The following is a 22,083-nucleotide window of genomic DNA, read 5'->3' on the forward strand; positions in this document are numbered from 1 at the left end:
CTGTTTCCCCCCGATGACATCAGAGGTCAGTCATTAATATGCACTGTGGGAGTCCCTCTCGTTTCTGCGTGGTCCACAATGAGGCGGTTGTTGGACTTGTTATCATAGTGGAAACTACTGTGCAATGAAAGCACAGTCATGCTGCCTCATGTTTAATTGAGAGATGGCAAATCTGTTCCCAAAATACTTCAACTACTTGTATGACAAATGTGTTTTTCTTTTCCCCTTCATCTGTTTCCCTCCCCCCCTTTTTTCCTTTTTGGATGAAAAAAAGCTCCATTTTCGTTACATACGAATGTTGTAGCTTAGCAATTGACTCCTCTTGGAAAAATCCCCAAACATTATTACCCTCCAAGTCTACAGTTTTCACTCCTAAGCTTCCTCTCTCTTATGTATTTCAAGCTCCCTGGGACTTGCTTCCTCCCCCCCCCTTCTTTTTTTTCTTTAGCATGTTCAGAACTGCTTGTGTAACTTGCTTCTCAAGCTTATTTCATGTTCATGCTGATGTTTGGCATCACCATAGGTGTGTTCTTGTAGGACCTGGTCAGCAGGGATGCCTTCACGCCTCTAGAGGGTGAGACAGGCCACGTCCAGAGAATTGCCCTTGCATACTATATGCTTCTGTATATAACTGTATTCTGTATATATAAGGCGTGGTTCTCAGCTTATTTGTCCTGAATCTTTCTTTACCTACCATACCTCTGTTGACTTTTCATAGTTCATGTTATGAAACCCTGGGGCCTACTGAAAGATGCTGTGGTGGGAGTGCTTGGGAATCGCTCATTTTTTTGATCAGGAGTAGTAGTTCAGTCTATGCATAATTTTCTGACTGCTGAAAATTATTTGACATTAAATTAATAGATTAGACCATCACTATACCAGTTTTATTCCTAGCAGGTAGAATTTCCAGGATGGGAACTGGAAAGCTCAGCTGATTTTTTGGTCAGTGTTGGTCACCTGCTCAAAGCTTACTGTTTTCCAAGTCAGTTTATTCATCCATCTCAGTTGCTTGCAGCTTCTTTTGCATCGTTCCCTCTATTAAATCTGGTTCTGCATTTCAGTGCGCCTCTTTTAGAGGTTCTGCTCTAAGACTTCCCTGTTAGAATAATATTTTGGTGCAGAAGTAACCACTGTTTGCAATTCCTTGAGATGCTTTCCCTTTCAACAGATAGGGTATCTTTTGTTTTGTGTTGAAAAAGTTGGGTACTGACAAACATCCCTTTTTGCTCTGTGAACTACAGAATTGGAAGGAAATAATAATCCACACTGAGTTTCAACTGATGGCTGAAATTGTATGCTACAAAGCTGATGCACTAGCTAATGGGAATACCCGTGTTTTTGTTAGTTCAGATTAATTTGTGATTAATAACTATGGATTTATTGTGGTGTAGCTGCAACTAACTTTCAGTAAATGCAATTTCACGTGAACCATTTTTGCTTAACACAATGAATCTTAATTTTCTTGCTGACTGGTGTTTTGGAATATTACTTTAACATTTTACCCAGCTTTCTGGTACAACTACAGTTTTCTTGCCAGCTAAACCCCCTGTACTTGGAAGTATCATCAATTCTGCTTCAGTTTGATATCAGGCATATGAATACCAGTTCATCACATTTAATTCAAATAGAGTATTCTAATGTGCTAACGAGCACTCCAATTAATGTGGCAAAAACTTTGAAGACACATAGTAATTACTTTTTTATTTCCTAGTAGCTCTCAGAGAAGATTTCTGAAACTTACTTTCTTCTTAATCTCAAACTGTTAGAGTGAAAATGCTCTTTTGTAGTTAGAGGGAAATTTCATTAATGGGCTTTGTGCACTGGGAAGTAGGAACTAAATATACGTGTATATCATTTTTCAGCTGTAGGAAATACGAGATATAAGAGCACAATTCTGGTAACTCTATGTTTAAATGGTTTATGATGCCTGAATAACTGTTCACTTAAGTACAGTGTATGATGTTAAAGTATTGTACTTTGTATGATAAAGATCGTAAAAAGGCCCTGTTTAGCACTAACAATCTGAAGAGGTAAATGCATCCCAAAAATTAAGTCTGTTGTCTTCAGTGGAGCTCCTATGGAAAATTTCTCTCTGGATTTAGCACTCACTTGGATGATCCTGGAATCCTCTAGCCAGTTCTAATACAGATAGTTCAAAAAAGTTGTTGAAAAACCACAGATGGTTCAATCGGGAGTCTTCAAAGGGTTGAAAACACACATTTCGGTGAAAGATATTCTATCCTATGTAGCTCATTCAAGAGGTTAAGAGGTGACATCCTCAAAAATTGAAAAGGGAGAGATGTTGAATGCAGAAGGTAAAAAGGAGGCAGACTGCTTGCCAGGCAGAGAGGAGACGGAGGGGCTTATAATTCCCCCATTAGCGCTTGCTGCCGAACCGTGCTTTGCGTGGGGGGTGTTGTACAAGCCCTTCTCCCTTAACAGGAATCGCTACTGGGCAAAAGCGCGGTAGCGCGGTATAAATGTGGAGCAGCGTACCAAGGCTTCTTGGCCATTGCTGGAAAATCTTAAAGTAGGGGCTTTTCAGCCGAAAAGATAAGCTATGTACCACCTTTTGATCTTGAAGATGGAAATAATTCAGAGGAGTCCTGTGGTCTAAGTAATGCAGGAGGTCGTATGGAATTAGCACAAATCCTCTTTTCTGTCCTTAAAATCTATCAGTGACGTATCTATTTGCAAATCTGTTGGTTTGTTTACCATACATCTCTGCGTCGCTGTGTAGGAGCTGTCTAGTGCAGCAGACCAGCTTGGCTCAGGAAATCACAGTCGTCAAGGTTTTATAGTCTGAATGCAGATGCTGCAGCAGATAAGAGAAACTAGTGACGTGGGGTTTGTTTTTGTTTAAGACAGCAGCTTGCATATTTTTTTCTGTTCACTGAATTGCTGCTTTTGGCTGCCCAAAGAATGTTTCAGAATGATCGCTACAATTTTAAACCTATAACATCAAAAAACCAAAGAATTTCAAGATTTCATACATGTAAATAATGTATTGTCATGTAGCATATTTTTGGAGTCTTAAAAAGAACTCAAGTTCTTGACTTCCCAGCAACCTAGGAGTGACTGGACACACTTCTGTCATGACTGAAGCCTGGTTAGCAGTGACTGTAGGCCTGTGTTTGGATCACAAATGGTGGTGATGCTGCTACAGATTACCCCGCTCTGGGTTTGCCCACTTACTGGAAAAAAAAATCGCCTCCATTAATAGTTAATACAGGTAGTTTGTGAGGTTAGAAGTTCTGGTGAAGGTACTTTCTTCAGACCCGAACTGTAATGGCAACCTTGCAGACTGGAGTCTCTTTGCTTTCTGCTCTACCTTCGGAGCGAGGAGGAGGATGCTTTCCTCATGAAGGTGATTGGCGAAGACCTGGGCTGATTTTCCAGCTCCGTTACCAACCTGTTTATTCTCTCTCTGGCTGTGTGTCTCGTCTGTAAGACTCTGTAACCCATTTCCCCTTTTTGTAAATTCTTTGAAGAAGGAGCTCACTTCTGGTTAATCAGACTGAATAGGAGCTTTCAGCACTAGTATCACAATAACAACAGCAGCAGCAACAACTGCATTTCATAAGAATAAGTGTATTCCAAACACAAGTACATCAGAATGTGGTTTGACTGTGGGAATTTCACTGTATACAAGTTCAAGGGAAAGTTGGTCAAAAAATGGAGTTTGCCATATTTGGGGAATTTTGTAAAAAAAAAAAAAAAAAAAAAAAAAATTAAAAAACCCATTAATTTTGTAATCAAAATACTTAAATTTCAAAATTTTGTATGGTCAGGAAAGCAAAGGAGAAAAGGGGACAATTAGTTTTTAAATGATTGGAGTGTTTGCTTCTGAAAATAGAAAAATGAAATGTATTCTTGGGTTCTGAGATCTGCCGTCCGCTCAGCTATGATCCCGCGCGTTTACTGGCTCTGTGACAGAGAGGGAAGAGCCAAAGGGGAGCTCCAGCTGTGTTGTCCAGGCTCCTGATGTGGAAATGTGGTCGAGTCTCTGTTAGAACTACAGGTCCGGGGGACTTGTAGGATCCCATCTGCACGGCAGGGAATAGCTGGAGGAAGCCTGACGAGTCCTTACGGCAAGGCTACCTTGGAAGATTGGCCTCTTTGGTTTATCTGTGAATGAATTTGGAGGAAATGTGGCAGTTCCTTAGCAGAACTGCACCCAGCAAGCAGAGTTCTGCCGTGAAATCACTGAAATGCGTGTCTGAATGAAGCATTTTGGATTCAGCAGACTATCATTTTCTGGTTAAAAATATTTTTCTGAAAACTTCTTAGTCAACTCCTGTGCTCACAGACTTTTTTCTTATTTAGTTTTCTTTCAGTGCATTCTGGTAAACATGTCTCAGATTATTTGTTTTTGGCAAGTGATGGAAGAGGAAGGGATGTTTGAAGAATATTTTTAGCTTGTACAAGCCAATATCAAACCAGAAAATGGATGCATGTTGTTACAGGTTTAATAATGGAATTGACTTGTAATTCTCTGAAGTGTAATAAGTTGTTGCTGGAAAATGAAGCTTAAAAATCCTTGCAGGATTAAGGGTATTTACTTGGGGGGGGTGGGTGGGTGTGTTTTCCCCAAACGCACACACGCACGCTCCCTTCCTATCCTCCGGACTAATTTGATTCCCAGTCTTTTATAGGCACCAAGCTGAACAGTGCTGTAATTATACTGAAGATGCTAAGCATGAAAGATTTGACATGGTATTTCTAACTGGATGCAGTTATCAATTCTGGCTAGTAATGTTAACTTCTCCTACTTAAAATGTTGCCTTTATTGTATATACATTCCGTTCAAATCTTCTTATGTGTTTTTTTTTTCCTACTACCTTATACAACTGAAGAAGTTGAGGCATAGGAAAAACAGCTGCAGTTCTACTGGTGCTTTTGTGGAAAGACCACACAAAGCATTATTTTAAAAGAAGGAAAAAAGAAATAGTGACCTGCCTCCAAAATTCTTACATCCTGAAGAGTATGAAATTAAATAAGCATTTTAGGCCTGTGTTTTTAAGTGCTTGGGTTTCTTTTTAAAGAATAATGTTATAATACTACTTGGGTTAATCTGTTTCTGTCTAGTTTATGAGATGTTGCGTGGAACAGAAGAAAGCGTATAGCTTTGCCCTAGCTTTCTCTTTGGCTGTTGTAGCCCTATTGCCAACCAGATCCTCGTCCCGTAGAGTCCCGTGAAACAATACCTGTACTGTGGTTGGGAGTGTAGCTTAAAATGCTCACTGTTTAAGCATGTAAAGTAGCATTACAAACCAGTGACACCTGGAGAGGTACATTGCTGAGATGTAGCTGGAAGGTCACACCAGCCACGGCCTCTGTTGTGTGACGCGTTGAACCCAAGAAACACAAACAAAGGGCAAACAGTTCTTGCCAAACTTAAGTCGGATTTTATCTTAATTTCTCTTTTATTTCCTCTACAAAATAGACTGAGCCAGTTAAAACAATAAATGGTTACAGGGAACCTCGAACACCTCTTCTGTGTTTTCTTCCCTCTTTCTGTTATTGAAAGACAACCGCTACAGTAACCCTGGTCCAGTATAACATGACAGGCCTGCAATTAGCTTCCATCTCATCCTTCAATAGCACTGAATGTTGTGCAACCAGCGTGAATATTCTTACCTCAGTTCTACCAGAGTTCTGTAGGGGAGGATTGTCTTTTTTTCTGCCGCTACTTCTATCCTTAAAGCATGCGAACTAGGCTTTATGAAACTTTGTCCCAAGAAGAGATAACTAATGTTCACGTGAGTATTTCAGTGTGTTTTGTTCTGCTGTTTCCCCTTTTAGGTGACAGCGAGATTGTAAATAATATGTACGAGACCGACCCTGATCTCCTTGCTGGCGAAAGCGCAGAGGAGGAAACAGAGGACAGTATTATGTCCCCCATTCCTGTCGGACCTCCATCACCCTTTCCCACCAGTGAGGACTTCACTCCCAAGGAGGGCTCACCTTATGAAGCTCCTGTCTACATTCCTGATGACATTCCAATCCCACCAGATTTTGAACTCAGAGAATCTTCGATTCCAGGGGCAGGGCTAGGGATTTGGGCCAAAAAGAAGATTGAAGTTGGGGAAAGATTTGGACCCTATATGACAGTACAAAGGAGCACATTAAAGGAAACAAACTTTGGATGGGAGGTAAGCGTGTTGAATGTGATAATCACATTCATTTGTCTTCTGTGCAAACTGTTCATAAAGCTAGACTGAGTCCTGGCTGGCCTGGGGACAAAAGTGGTGACTTTGCTAATGCCGTATTTCCCTGCGTTATTTTGCATCCCCGATTACATGCAATATTTAAAAAGCAGCAGAAGTCCTTTTTAACACAGCTTCTTGGGCTACAAATACTGCTCTAGCACCATTTTAGAAGGTTGGTTTTAAATGATGTTGGGTCACTTCTTAAAGTGCTTGTCATTTTCAAATTGTGTTCGGAACTTGTCACAATGGAAGAAATATGATTAGTCGCATCATGTTTTGTAGTTGGGTGTGTTACCTTTGACTTCCAGTCCATGTTAGCTGTGCAGGCGTTATTAACTGGTCATAGAAAAATAGCATGTACCCATTAACACCCTAGATGTTCTTGAGTTCTTGTTCTGCAGCAAAGATAAAGAAATGTGAAAGTCATTTTTCCCTAAGAGCTAAACAAAACCCAATCTTCAATAGGAAAAACACCACTATCCCAGAACTCCTGTCTTTCTCCCTGCTTTTCTGGGATTGTCCCAGAAATCATCTTAGTCTCTTCTGCTCCTATATTCTTGATTTGAAAATATCCATACCCTAAGAATTACCATCAATTATAGTAGGTTCTGTGAACAGTGAAATGTAGCCTCGGATTTATGCTTTGTGTCCATAGTCCTATCCCAGTGTATCCAGTGTCCATTCTGTAATGTATAATTGCTTCTCTGTTGTAGCCCTGATGTCCACCCCAACACTACAATACCCCTGCTGCGCGTCGGGTCTGCTGTCTTTTGTCTTGAGCAGAGGCTGCGTCTGGGGCAGCCGGTTCAGAGAGGTTTGGCTGCTGGCTGGGGCTCGCATGCTGTTTGATAGGCTAGCCCTGTCCCTCAAAGTATGTGGAAGCTGAATTTTACCTCCCATTTGCCCTGGGTGAAGCAGTAACTTGGCCTCTTTTCTCCATCGGCCACTAACTGATGTGAAGCCGTGGTTTAAAAACTATTGGAGTACAGAGGCGGGAAGCAGCTAAGGGATAAAGCGGTAAGACTTACCAAGTGGGCAAGCCAGCGGTGCAGTCACAGAGGCCCTGTTTTCTTAGAAAATGAGATCAAAAAGGCCAAACTTAAGCATTAACATTTTAAATTGCGTCTGATTATATTTACAATCTTGATTGTTAAGTCTGAAAAATCAGTGAACAGTTAGATTCTGAATGTGCAGATGTTTTTGTTTACTTTTTTAATGTGTTGGAAGTGCAGGAAAAAACAAAAAACACTTGCTATAAAAACAAAACTCAATCGTGTTTTGTTGTTCTGCAGTAGGAAATGTCTGAAGAGCTAAAATCAGAGTTTGGTTGAATGGATCGAGTTTCCTTTTCTCTCTTTCCTAATGCAGGGAAAGAAGGGAAATTCAGCTGAGAGTTTTGATTCCCTCTTCCCCCCCCACCGATGGCATTCCTCAGAAGTTCATCTTTGTGTTAGCTGCTTTTCTTATGAATATCGTTACAAAATATTTGATTAGTGTTACTGTATTGGCTTCAAAAATGGTTTGGCTTTTTTTGGGGGGAGAATCCCTGTTAATATACTGGAAATACTTGCCTGTTTCCGGGAGGCTATAGGTATGAGGCAGCTTGAGATTACCTAAGGTGCTGGTCACATTAAGGTCTCTCTGAAACAAAGCACAATTTTCCTCTAGGATTTTGCAATATTGATTATTCGTAGGCTGCAGTGTGGAAGTGGCTCTCACAGAAAGGTGAATTCTCTTTTTCTGAACCTAGTATTTATAGGTGGCATTTGGGGTTTTTTTTGTTGTTGTTTTTTTTTTTTTTTAAAAGACGATGATTTTTTGGAACAAAGTGCTATCCTCCTTGGCTGCTAGAAGTCAGACCAAATTTGAGTAATGCAAATCGTTTTTCCTATGACCTTGGCAAAACCTTGTCCTTGTGTTTTATGTTTCTGATAAAAGTTTATATTTACATTCATGTTTTTAAGAAATGTTCCCTATATGCATTCTTCACTGAATGCCAGGCCTGATAGAAGCCGTATCTATTAACTTCAGTCTACGTTGACTTTGCGATACTGTTTATTTTTGTAGAGTAACTGAACAAACTTTCGCTGTGGTACTTCTCACATTTCAGCGGCGTTCTTTTGTTCTCTGATTTGGCAGGTACGTTTCATACCTGAAAGGAAGGACTATTTGTCCTCCATCAGATGTCCTCAAACACTGTCTTAGACCCACCCTGACACTATCTCTTTTGACCTTGCTTGTATTTGCAGATACCTCTTGAAGTTTTCCACTTCCCAGTATGTTTAAAGAAAGTTCAGAAATCTGGTTTTAGTCACTCAGTACCTTCATCATTTCGCTTGGGAACAACATACACAAATACCTTCATGTGCTAAACAGGAATTCATGCAGTAAATACTATCCCTGCCTGTGTGTGGGTTTCTGAGCTGTTTCCTTTGAGTGTAAGGTTGGAAAAGCCTTAAAGAGATGTTCTAGGCAGCTTTACATGGTGTCACTTGTGCTGGAAAATCGTAACCTGGGATATGTTTCCACCCTCTGTTAATAAAATTGAGTAGGCAGACAATTGGCAGCAAGAGAAAAAATGGAAAAGGGGAGGAGTTTTTGGTCACCCCATAACTTGACTAGGCTTTTGCCTCTGTATGTTGTTTCTTACAATAGTGACGAATCTAACAAACCTAGTTTTTGTAGTGCACCATGAGAAGTGTCCCTTATGCAGTGTGACGTTAGTTTTTGCCAGTACTTCTCTGTAACTTGTAGTTTTGACTTGCAGTGTCTTGGAAGTCGAATGCTGTTGTAAGACTTGTTACATGTAACTCCTTATTACTGGCCAAGTGAGATATTACTGTTACACTTGAATTGCCTATTCTATTAATTATATTAGTATTTTTACTTCAGGAAAGATCTCTGTTCTTCACACCCAGTCTTCTTCTCTATTCATATTTCTCAGTTTGTTTCCTCTAGTTTATGCTCTTGATAATGCCACTTTTGTGGACACCCCACCCTTCCGAATCCTGAAAGCCTGGTCTTTTTTTGTTTGTTTTTATAGTCATAAGTTCCTTAATTTTAATAGTGTTTCTGCCTTTCACACAAAAAGTTCTTGTCCTTCATCACAGGAAATTTGTTGTCAGACTTTGACTAAACTAAGTGTGCCACTAGAAGTGGTAGTATCTAGGAATGCTTTCCATCACACTTTGAAGTGGGCCTTTATTAGCAACATCTCAGTTCTGCTAGGAACTGTGGTTTATGTTGTTGCACAGTGTGCATCTTTGCTTAGAAATGCCTACCTGGCCCCTGAACGTGGTCGGCGTGCACGCTTCTTAATGGGTTTGGACTTGTGCCCATCTGTAATGGGCCCCAATCCGCTGTAGATAGCATAGAGGATGAAACGGTGCTGGAGGGTGTGTAGGTGTGCAGGAAGGCATGTTTTTATTGCTGTTCTGTGGATTTTTTTTAGCTAAAGCTTAAGCATGCTAATTCAGCATATTAAAATGCAATACAAATTTAAAAATGCTTCAGTTTGTACTTCACAATTAAGATCTGTTTCTTCTGATTTCTGTAATTAAAAAAATCCATTTTAGGGGGCTGGAAAATGTGCTATTAAGGGCTTTGATTTGAAATTGGATCTCTCTCTTCTATCCAAGGCATTAACACTGCAGAAACAGCTTTCTCTTTTGAAACTCCAATAAGACCAGATTTGTGAAAATTAAAATGAAACAAAACAGTTAACTGTATTTCTTCGAAGTCCTCAAGAAACACGGGCTCCTGTTTGGAGGTAGGGGCCAGCTCTTTCTTCAGCTGAACTGTTTGATCCTGACCTGGCTCTGATGAAAAACATCTAGCTCCAGGAGGTAAAGGAAGACTGCTGTTTGCAAAACTTTCAGCTTTACTCATTGTTTCCCCTAATAGCCTAAAATATCACAGGGAATACAGATTGCTGTTTCTTACTTGCCATATCTTGAAAAAAAAGATACGTAATTTTTTTTATTATAGATGTTTTTCCTTTTAGCCAGACAGGAGGGACTGGGTGAATACATGTCCTACTTTATCTGCACAAGCCTTTACTATCTTGTTTCTTTATATGTTTTTCCTCCAACATTTGCTTTGTGGAATATGCTTTTAAAAATATTCTTTAAATTAAACCACGCCTATTATTCAAGGGCTTTTTTAACATGGGATGGCAGTGAGTGATTCATGCTCATTTCATAAAAATAAATGAGATGTGTCGGTCTTCCGGCCCCCATCCCCTCATAGAGATGATTCAGTAAGTGCTTGTATAGGATGGTGTGCCGTGGGTTTTCCCTCTGTGCCTCATTCCCTGACACTACTGTGCTGATCATGTTTATCTACCTTTTTTCCCCTAAAAGACACCACCCAAACTAAAAGCCTTGTGATTATTTAGTGTGACGTGATTGCATTTCTGCTCTGCTCTCCTGATCCTATTACTTCCTTGCCTGCTGACACAGAACATACCATTCAGAGTACCCCAAATAAATCACAGTGTGTTTTCACTTTATTGCCTCTGGGACCTAAAAAAAAAAAAAAAAGCGTAATGATTTTGATCACTTTGTTGAGTAAATAATGATATTTATCATAGCACTGTTTATTTTGCTAATTGAGAGAAGAATGGGAGTCACATCCTGGAGGGAAATTTAACAACTGAATTCGAGGGAATTTGGAAGCAATCGGATATGCTTTTGGCTCAGTTTGCTTCACAGGGTAAATACCATTAATGAAATATAGTTATTAGTTCCTTTGTTTTAGTTTATATTTTAAGAGAGATTATTTGCTGAAATGCAAGAGTCTTCTCTTACACTGAAATGTAAGAGGCAAGCTGCTTCTTTACACAGGAAAAATAAGTGCTTTCATTTCATACTTTCGGGTGAAGATAGAAGCTGTCCCATGAAAGACAAATACCTGTGGAAAAAATAAGAGCCAGCAGCTAAGGATGCAGCAGGCATTCTTGGCTTCACATCTGTGCCAGTGGAAAACTCTGCTGTTTTTGAACATGCTTTATAGTGTCAATGATTCATAGCAGTTCAACCTCCCTGTTCCCACAGAATAGAATATTTAAATTTTGGTGTGGGGGTCTTTTTTGTTTATTTTGTTTGTTTGTTTTTTAGAAATACTCATAAGTGCCAAGGAAAATTTACTTCACACGACTGGTCTTGACTGCTGAGAGGACAATTATATTGTATTTCTCTGAGTCTTAAAAATATTAAAATAGGAAGGAGGCTCTAAGCATTCTTTTAACTGTGATGGTTTTGTCATGCTTCCCAGTTAAAAGAACATACAGCTCAAATTCCCTCATTTCACTTTAAAAGCTGATACAGTTTGTTGAAGAAGTATGTTCTTGTCTGTCCTGTTTCTTAACAAAAGATGCTAAAAGAAGTATGAGTCCTTTAATGAGCAAAGAAGTCCCAAAACCCGTTTGCACTCATCTCTTGCTAACGTTCTTTCAACTTTTAGACTGAAAGGATGTGATGACATTTCCTTGTAGTTTTTCTTCATGTGTCTTCTGATTCATTCATTTTCTCTGGCCTCTGCCTTTCCCTTTGGCTTGAGAATAACGTTACTATAACAGCTTCTATCGCTCAGGGAAAAAGAGCTTATGAATTGCTGTTTTCAAAACCACATCTAATGCTCTTGCAGGGAATGAGCACTCTTGGAAATTGCTGAAGAATGGTGCGCATGGCTGTTCCCTAGATGGAGCGTGTTACCTACACAGAAAACATTTCCCATGCAAGGTTACTTCACAATTTCTCAAAGTTTTGTTTGGCTTGAATAATTCTGAAAAAGAAAGAATCTATGGGTTCATAAGGTAAACAGAACATAAGAGAACTGTGGGACTTCCCAGCTATGCCCTTAGCCACTAGTAGTTGCTAACAGGCATCTGTAGTTAGAATGTATGTATACATGCATTGTAAAACTGCAGATAACTTTTGCTTTAGACTGAAACCTGGCACTTAAGTGAAAAACATTAATCTCAAGGAGGAAAAAGAACTTACTGAACTCTAAATATTCTAAGCACTGTGTGATTTTGGGCCAGTAAAGTTGCTCAACTTTGTACGTGCTGGATACCGTCCCCTTTCCAGAGAACATCACCACTTTAATTTTCTCCACGGTATATGGCCTTTGTTCTGGTGTTAGGAGACCATCGTGAGGAAGGGGAAGAGTCAGCTTCCAGGTCCTGTCAATTGTTAGGCTGTTTCCTATGCCTGGTATTAAAAACATGCCAGTAGGCACATGCTACTGGCTTTTGATTCAGAAAAAGAAGGAACAAAGAGAAAGCGGGGAGGGGTTCGGGGGAGCTGCTTATTGTATCAAAGGCAAAATCCCATTCTCTACAACTGAAATCTATGGGGGGGGGGGGGGTAATTTATTAATTTCAACCCTGGATAAAAATGAAAAATGCACCTTATGACAGCCAAGTGAAATGACTGAAATTTGTACCATTTTTTGATGTTTCACCAAAAGCTTCAATGTCAGGGTTAAAAGAGTAAGTCTTTTTTAGGCCCAAGAATGCCAAGATATCTTGCTCTATCTTAGGCACTTCTCTAAAACATGGGTATATAAGGAATTAAGAAAAAAAAGAAGAGACAGGGGAAGGGAATGACTAAGAATACCGCCAGATATTTCTCCTTTATTTCCATAAGGGGTAATAACTCATGAGCAATCCGGCAGAGGGCACTTTCTTTAAATAGAACATTCTGATTCACAGGCAGAAAAAGGAAATAAATATTTTCTTTTCGTCTTCGAGAGACATCCATGAATACCAGCTTCTGAAAAAGTATTTTATCATCCACACTTAAAAAAAAAAAAAAAAAAGAAAAAGAAAAAAAAAAGGAGGAAAAGAAAATCCCACGAAAAGCTCAGTGGTGACCACAGGGTTTGAAAAATAGCTCTTTTCGTTGTCAAAAGCCTTGCAGAATACAGGGCACTACTTCTTCCTCTGGAATGTTAGCCTACATAGAAATCCAACCTTTATTTTGTCCGTTCCCAGAAAAGCCTGGCTGATGGAGCGCTGGAACACAGTAGGCTTTTGTAAAGGAAATGATCAATAAGTTAGAGTTAAACCATAAATATACACGGGACTTTAAAGGAGGCATCACTCTGTGGGCTCTTTCAGTTGCAATTTCAGAAGGCAGAAGCAATGCAAAATAACCTGCTTCGCAGTTCTTAGACTACGTCTACGTGGTAATCAGGGATGTGTGTGCTGTTTGAGAAGACAGTCCTTGTGCTGCTTACTAGTAGGTAATGTACATGTGGTGGTATGGCATCCAGGGCTCCAGCATAAGCTAGCAATACAGGAACGTACCCAAGTTCTCTAGTGAACTTGGGAACTGTCTGCCGAGGTCTGAGCTGCTGCACCTTTCCTCCTTACAGGTAGACTACCCACACCTCACTTGTACTGTCCCTTGCTGTGTGAGGGATCCTGACCGGCTGAATGTTTTAGGTGTTCACCCAGTTATTTTCTGGGGTCCTTTTTCTGTGTAGCTTATCTCTAGCCCCTGAGTTCCTGTAACCTTGTGCCAAGACATTGGAGAAAGTCATTACTCAACTTTGAGTCAAGGCTTAAATACTTAGAAGCTGTGTTTAGACTCCAAAGGTTTGTGACATTAGCAAACCTTTCAGTGAACCTCATTTGAGTTCCTGGTTAATCATGAAGTCTGAAGGTTTTAAATTAAATTTCTTTACCTCAATCTGTACAATACAAGAATTAACAACAGTGAATTTTCCAAAGTAAAATGTTATGTTAATTATTTTTAGAGAAAGGGGAAATCACATTCTCTGCATAATTTGGCACTGTCCTCCTCTTCCCGTAGCAAATATGGAGCAGCACCGCAGATTTGGAGAACTGCTAAATGTAGCAACTCTTACTTTGTGGGATTTAGCACTTCATGCATTTTGGCACTTCGGTTGCTTCTTATTTGGCTCTGGAAACGCAAGGGAGTTATGTTGTTGTATCTAGAGGTGAAAATGAAAAGTTGGGTCTATCACTCTTTCTGAAGTAGTGGGATATAGGTGGGTCTTTGTTCTTCCCTTGTTAACTTATCATTTAATTATTCATCCTTTCCTCTCTTTGTGTGTTTCATCACAGCAAAGTACTGGGACCTGTACAAAATGAGACAGTCCTTGTACTGAAAGTTTACAACTTTGAAAAACATGGACTGTTTATCCAAGGAAGGTGTGAAGCTAAGTTTGAGTCACATTTAGAAACATGAATGGAAGAAGCACGTCTGGAGGAGGAGGTCTAGTGGTCAGACAAGGTGGCGAACTGGGCAGTCGGAGTGAAAGGAGCATTTCCGTGCATAGGGGTGTCTTTGGAAATTTTATTACTAATCGTGTGCTTTGTTTCTCAAGTTGTGACTAAGGCCAGCTGCTTTGCGAAGCATCCGTGTAAAACATCCACCTCGACTCATTTGTGCATCTCTCTTCATTTCCTGGTTCCCTCTGTCCTCCCTGAAAGCAAACAGATAACAGGATCATCTGAGGCACAGGCCTAAGTGGAAGCTGGTTAGCGTGGTCGGGTTCCAGGCTGGTAACAGTATACTGTGACCATTTAATGTGTTTGCATTGATCAGAGACATGCACATTCAAGTGGGATGTGTAAATAAAGGAGAGGCATCTCTCTCACAAGGAAAGTCAATCTGTGTACACATCAGGAAGCACAGACTAGAGAGCGGTTCGTCAGAACTTGCCATCACTTACTCTCTTTGCCCCAGAAATGCACAAAATGTGCTTAAAAAAATTAAAGCGCTTTTCGCTGAAGAGGATTCGCACCCAGATGTCCTGCTCGTGCACCCTCTTTAGTGGGGCTTATTTAGGCTGCTCTTGGCAACATGTTGCTAGTGAAGTAATCTCCAGTGTGTCCTGGAAGCAATGCAATGTATGGTAAAGGATGCCGTAGTTCAGAAGCCCTGATCTTTAGGAAGCACCTTTGTGTTTAATGTATTTCGTAACCTTTCTGGTATAGAAAGTGCAGCACTCAGCCCCCTCGTGCCTGCATTTGTACCGAGGCAGTTTGTTCTGCACACAGGAGTGGGTATTTTCTTCCTTTTGATCTGATTAGCGAGCAGTATGTTTCTTCACTTTCAGATAATGCCTGGGCAAGTCATTGCTTTAATTGTACATCTTATTGTGTCATCCCTGTTCAATCATGTTCAAAAATACCTACATTTCACCCTTATCCCCCACCTCCCTTTTCCCATTTAGATCTCACTGAAGTCCATTCTACCTTATCAGCACAGTAATTTCATGAGCAGAGCTAGGATTTCTGCCGTTTAGGCCCCGGCCATTGTCTGTCGCAGCTGCAGTCAAGATAAACCCTCACCCAGAACAAAGTTGGAATGACCTTTTACAAGCAGAATCTGCCTTGTTTCCCTCCAGACTAATTTATCAGCCTTCATTTCAGCCTAGTCTCTCAGCAGAGGCCTGAAAGAACATTACAGAGAGCATGAATGAACAGGGGGATTAAGATGCTTGGCTAGTCCCTCTTTTTCATCAGACACCTTCTGGATTTACTGAGATGTAAGCTGTAAATGACCGTAAGTGGTGAACTGCCTTAAACTTGGAGTAAGGGAAAGGGAAGGGGCGGGGGGGAAATCGCCAAAGCCAAATGTTTGGAAAAGAAGAGTGATGTGGGGAACTGGATAAACCTCCTGTCTTGAAGTCAGAAAGTGGTAGGTCTGAGCTGTAACAGAGTTCCCCTGGCTCTGCTGGCCATGCCACGGAGGGCTCGGTGTTGGTAGGCCAGTCTGTCCCCGAGAGGTGCAGGGAGGGGGTACAGGCCGTGCAGAAAACTGCCCCACAGCCAGACGGGCTCCAGCGTTTTCAGAACTGTTAACGAGGGGTTCTTGCAAATTTAAATCCAATTTATTGATTTAAAGCAAATTTTAAAAACTGAGTTACGTATGTATGTACTACAAGTATTTTTGTGCAGCAGACCAGCAAAAATTTTATTGGGAGCATGATTTTAATGCTGCAAGAGCTGAAATCTTTTTAAAGTGAACTTGACAAGTGTCAAAGAGCCCGATACGAAAAAAAAGATCCACTTTTAGCTGACAACAGCCATAGTCCAAAGGACTTGCTGTGAGGAGGGGAATAAATATTCATCTCTTGAAGGAGGGGAGAGTTGTCAACGGTAGTTTGGGTGAATATCCTGTCTGTACAACATAGGCAGCTATTGTTAGCTTTAGTGGAACTGGACAATTCCACCCCTAATACTGTAAGACATCAGGTATCTTTTTAGTGCTTATACCTTTTAGCTTTCTTCATCTTTTTTGTAATGAAAGAAAGGGTTGTTTAACAACTTTGAAACATTACAAACAATCACAAGCTGCTCAATTGAGGGGGGGGGGAATCCTTGTCTGTAAAACTTGAATCATTGTGGTGGATTACTTTAATTGAGTTGACTTGAAAGCTTTTGCAAGGGAAGAATTAAATACAGCCCCGGTGACTTAGCCCTTGATATTGGTAGTGGTGGTGATTACTGGTGCTGTATTACTGCGTGTGTATCTTCTACCGTCAGTCAAGGAACGCAGCGGAGGCACGGAGGCAGGCTGGGAACCTGCCCGACGGCGCTTCCTTCTGACCTAGTCGTGCAGTAACGCTGGCGTGCACGTGGAAACGGGTCTGTGGGTCTGGCCGCGTAGCAGAGATGTCTATGTATAAAAATTTAATGCAAGCAGATTTTACACCTTCGGCAGATTGTTTGAACTTTTGGTATATTTGAATGTTTTGGAATATTTCAACTTTCGGTGAAAAAGAAGGAAGAGGCAAAGGGTGGAATCGCAGGTGTGGGGGGAGTGTGGAAGCAGTCAAGTGAGCGGCAGGGTAAAAACATACTGAAGAACCAGCTTGTGAATTCATATTGCAGTGTCAAGCGATGGCGAACAGCAACCACAAGATGTTTAGAAACTGGGTGCAGATAAAAGACCAATGTTTTGAAATTATTTTAGGGTTATGAGGAGTTTAGCCTATTCACTAGACAAGCCTGGCATTTTGGCTACGAGACTTTTGTATCTTCCTGTGACTATACGTACCAATAAACGCGACTGCGATAATTGATATTTTCCTTTCTGAGCAATAAAAGCCCTCGAAATGCAGTGGCGGGTGATTATAACAGAAACATCTAGACTTTTCTAAACCTTTGGAAGACTTCTGATTTAATTTAGATATTTGGGTGAAAGTTCAGGCTGTGATTTCTTTGTATCTTCTGTGTTGCTAACCCATATTTGTGCCTTTGCGGTCTTTCAGCCAGCGATACGGAAGTCGTAGGATTTTTAGAGTTGATGCAGTCTTTTTTTGCTCTCAGCAGTGGTTGTGTTTAATCTGTTATTGAGAGAGCTTAATAATGCAAAAGTGCTTCAGAACTGCACTGTTCTGAAGCTTGCACTTTGTATATTTACTTGCATTCAAACAAAAGGTGTGTGCATCTCATCTCTTAAATACTAACTAAACTATTGTTCTAAGTACCGACTTACAGACACTTCCACTCGCAGAAGTTAAGTATCTTTTGCTGTTCCTAAGTGCTTATATCATCTCCAAAATGAATTTCAGCAGCGTGGAAGGGAGATAAAAAGGCTGCCTTTCTGGAGAGTTGTTGAGGCAATATGCAGATACTTACTTTAAACAGGACAGACTATTTTTGGCTCTTGTCCAGTTTCCTGGGAAATGGACAGAAAGAAGCTTAATTTCTCATAGTCCGCTGCAGCTGTGCTTAGGTTTTAATAAGCATACAAGCTTGATTAAAAAAAAAAAAGGCCAGGAAGTTCAGATTCTTGTCGAGTTGTCAATGTTCTTTGGAGCAGAAATTGGGTTTTACTGCTAAGTGGGCTAGCAGTACTTTACAGACATAAGTTAAGCATCAAGGATGGTGCTGACCGAAATGTCAATAACCCTGCAAAACTTAGTGGATGGGCAAAAAAGGTCGCAGGTTAACTTCCATTGAGATGAATGTAAGGTCACGTAAGTTAGTGTATCCAGGGAAGAATGATCTACGCTGTGTCTGTGCAATGCTGAACTTCAAACTGGCAGACAGAATGCAGGGAAGAGAGCTTGCAGTCTCTGCTGGCAGATCTCTGACATCATTGGCTCATGTGCAGTGGCAGGCAAAAAAAGTCAACAGTACCCTGGGCTTACCAGGAAGGATGTTGAGAAGAAGACAGAGGACATCCTTATGCTGCTGTATAGACCTTGGTGTGCCTCTATCTTGCAGCTCTGGTATGCGGAGAGGTAGAGCAGAGTTGGAGAAAGAATAGGGGAGGGCAACTAAAATTTCCAAGACGATCGAGCAACTGTTCTAGGAGGAAGAACTAAAAAATCTGGGTTTGCTGAGTTTGGAGAGGAGATGCTGCAGAGTAGATACTGTTGAAGTTTAAAAAATCCTGAAAGCAGTGGATAAAGGGAGTTTGGAATTGCTATCTAAGAAATAATGTAATACTTGTAATAGGAGCATTTGATAAAACTAATAGAAAACGATACAAGCACGTACTACTTTATGTAGTGAAAAGTGAATTCCAGAACATGCTACCTGCAGAGACAGGCAGATCGGAAAGTTCGGAGAGGACTGGGATGGTGTGAATCCAGTCCGTAAATGGATATATCAGCAGGAGTAGGCAGGGATATTCTCTCTAATATCTCTTATACATTGGCTCTGGGTACTGGAGGGCTACGAGGCGAATGCAGTGGAAATTGGGCAGGCTCACGTGTGCTCCCTAAATACTGTTTCCAGCTTTCATTGTCATCACTGATGTTGGCATAAGGTCAGGCAAAGACCAACCCTAAAAATGTCCTTGAAGCTGTCCTTTGGGAGAAAGGGGCATTAAGGGCAAAAAATCCCCCCCAACATCCAGGGAGAAATTAAACATTTCTGGGTGATAGCAAATGACGTAAAGGGAGGAGTTGTGGGGTCAAGGGACTAGAACAGGGAACACGCCAAATAAAAGAGGGGGACGCGCAGCCCCGGTAAGGCTTTTGGGCTGGGCAGCCCATTGGTGTGCTCAGGGCATTTCTTAGGACCTTACGAAGGTGTAAGCCTTCCGTTCCGTTCCCTGCTCTCTGGCAGTGCTGCGCGGGTGTTAGTGGTGCACCAGTATTTCTTTTGCAACTCTCATTTTCAACTCTTTATTACTTTTGTGGATTTTAGATCCAAGCCAACATTCACAGTGTAAATTCTCATCTTGCCTGTAGTTTATTACAAGATTGTGTAGTAATCCGGTGGAAATTTCAGAGTTAGAAATGTGAGCCAAAGTGACTTCTTTTCCTGTCTCTTCCTGTTTTTCAAAGTTGCTTCATTTTGTAAAGGGTTTTGTGTGTGTGTGATATATATCAGTAAATGCATGTGTAAATTTACTGCTTACTATAAACTGTAATTGGCAAGAATAAGAATATAGCACATTCAGAATGTGAATGATAAAATACTGATACTGTATCCTTTAATTTATTACCTGTATTATCCACACTCTACGTTTTCCACTCTGTTCTCTCTCCTTCATGAGCTGTGTTTTCACTAGACTGGCATTTTCCTACTCTGATGAATTAACTGTCAATTGAAGTTAGTGAGATAAATCAAAACAAATGGACACACTGCTCCATATTGACTTTCTCACTGCCTGATTCTGAAAACCACTTTCTGAGCGCTGTGCTGCTATTATGCTCACTTGGTTCTAAGCAAATGTACAAGAAGGAAGGAATTGGAGGAGGTAGGTATTTAATAGCCATCAATTACATTTTCACTATCTTTGTTTCATCTAGGATCTTGTCAACAATGAGATCTGTGCCGTTTACCTAGAAAGAAGACACTTGGCATTGTGTCACAAAATGAAATGTTAAATGGCTCTCAGGAAGCATACATTGAAGTTTAGGTCTTTTACAGTGTGGTCTTAATCTGCACCAGAAAAGAGTTTTTGGAATAACCGCAACAGTTTAAGTAAAAAGGAGGATGCTTTTTTATCAGCACGGGCTATGTGCAGACACTCACCATAACAGCGGAGAGACAAGTCTCTAGTCTGAACCAAGTGACGTTTATTAACATTTGCTGTGGGAATTTTCTGTATATAATTACATAGTTGTTGGATAGGGGACTTCAAGTTGTTGAAGTCTTGGCTTTTATCCCAAGATAGCAGAACTGTTTCTAGCCTGGTTTATTCTGTTTGTGCAAGTGGATGAGTGATGATCAGGCACCCAATAACTAGGATCATCTATGTCCCTGATTAGACAAAACCGTATGCTAAAGTAATCGGTGAAATAGATCTGAAGTACAGACACGTTTAAGACTGTTACCTCTTGCAGACGTGGTGAAACTTTCAGAGTAAAGAACATGTGGTTGCATGGGTACAGGCGTTCATTTTATTGTCATCAAAGTTATAATTGTACGATAGAAAAGTGATTGATTGTTTTTAAATAATGAGAACAGAAAATCCATCTACTTGTCTTAAGCAGTGCTACTGCAGGGCTGTGTAGATCAAATACCAGCCATACCTCTGGCTGACCTTAGTTACTCTGCATGGTTTCAGCAATAAGAACAAGCATATGCCTGTCATACAGCAAGTGTTTAAATTCTTTTGTTATTTGTTTACTTGTATCTTAAACATCTGCGCCTTAATACTTGGCTTTGAAATGCACTCTAGATCAACCAGATTATTTTTTCATAGCTATCGCCTGATCGTGTGTTATGTCTTCCTGTGTAACCAGCACCACATTTAGCAAATAAATTTAACACCTTCTCACCTGGAAGAGATCTTATAAACTTTAATTCAAGAAGTAAAAGGTTAAAAAAATGTATGTGCAGAGGAATGGATGGTGGAAAGGGGTAAAGCCTCTCAGCAGTAGGTTAATTGGAGAGTGGAATACCAGTGTAGATGGGAGCACATAGTTTCCTTGGACAATGTGCTAAAGAACTGGGAGCTGGGAAGGACCAGCTGGGATTGTTAGTGAATTAGCTGAAGTCAGAAACTGCTGAATGGAGCAAAGAAGTAAAGGGGAAATGAAGGTTAGGGTATAATTCAGTCTAAATTAGGTGGGCCATTCACAATGCATAAAAGGGCTCTGAGCTTCCTTTCTTGGGGAAAATGGGTAGGAAAGCTCACTTTTATTTGGATGCGTGTTGAGTGGTTGATTTTAAGAATGTGCATACCTAGAGCCTACTTTTTGGAAGTGCATTATCCCACATGAGTTTGGAGGAAGCATTGAAAATGCCATGAGCCTGAAAGACAACAGATTTAGTAAGAAAGACTCACAACCGTTATGCTGCAAAAGCATGTGATTTTAATCTCTTACAAACTGAAACAAATCCTCTTCATTTATTCTATCTTTGCTTGCTTGTTATTAATGATGAAAACTCTGTATCTGACCACCTCGGAATCCTGGGTGCTTGAAATCCAGCCTGGCTTTGGCCCATCTCTACTTGTTATTTTTGAAGAGATTTATTATAGCATTTGTGTCCTTTTATTAATTTCTGAGTTTTGTTTCTAAATGGTTATACCATTGAAAGTGATGTGGCAGACAGCAAATGTTCTTGGAGACTGTATTTGTTCTACCTTAAATTATGGAACAATAGGGAAGCCCCTCTTTTGCGTGAATGTAATACACTAAGAGTTAATTTCAAATGGTACCTCAATGAAGCATAAGGCATCGAGCATGCAAGGGGCACTGTTGGGCGATTTGGCCAAGCTCTGTAAAATCTCATGAACTTAAGCAAAATTGGGAACAAAGGCAATAAACATTTATTTATTCGTTATTAGGAAATGCCGAGTCTAAAAGCCTCCGTGATGTTTATTGATATAAATCTGTAGAGGTTAACTTGTGGCCTAACCACAACCAGCAAAGTCTGTGACGAATGGGAGCAGCCAGACTCAAACAGTTGGCTGGCAGC

At 40.5% G+C, this 22,083-nt stretch overlaps 1 protein-coding gene across 2 annotated transcripts in view; it reads left to right on the plus strand.

The window, feature by feature from the left end:
* PRDM16 (PR/SET domain 16) overlaps positions 1-22,083 on the plus strand; it is a 353,263-nt gene that overhangs the window by 121,981 nt on the left and 209,199 nt on the right. For both annotated transcript variants that reach the window (XM_075520498.1, XM_075520499.1), the window contains exon 2: positions 5,806-6,155. In XM_075520498.1, the coding sequence (XP_075376613.1) occupies positions 5,806-6,155 (350 nt within the window). The remainder of the gene's footprint in view (positions 1-5,805; positions 6,156-22,083) is intronic.

The sequence above is a fragment of the Mycteria americana genome, chromosome 18 (genome assembly GCF_035582795.1).
Source record: "Mycteria americana isolate JAX WOST 10 ecotype Jacksonville Zoo and Gardens chromosome 18, USCA_MyAme_1.0, whole genome shotgun sequence".
Taxonomy (NCBI): domain Eukaryota; kingdom Metazoa; phylum Chordata; class Aves; order Ciconiiformes; family Ciconiidae; genus Mycteria; species Mycteria americana.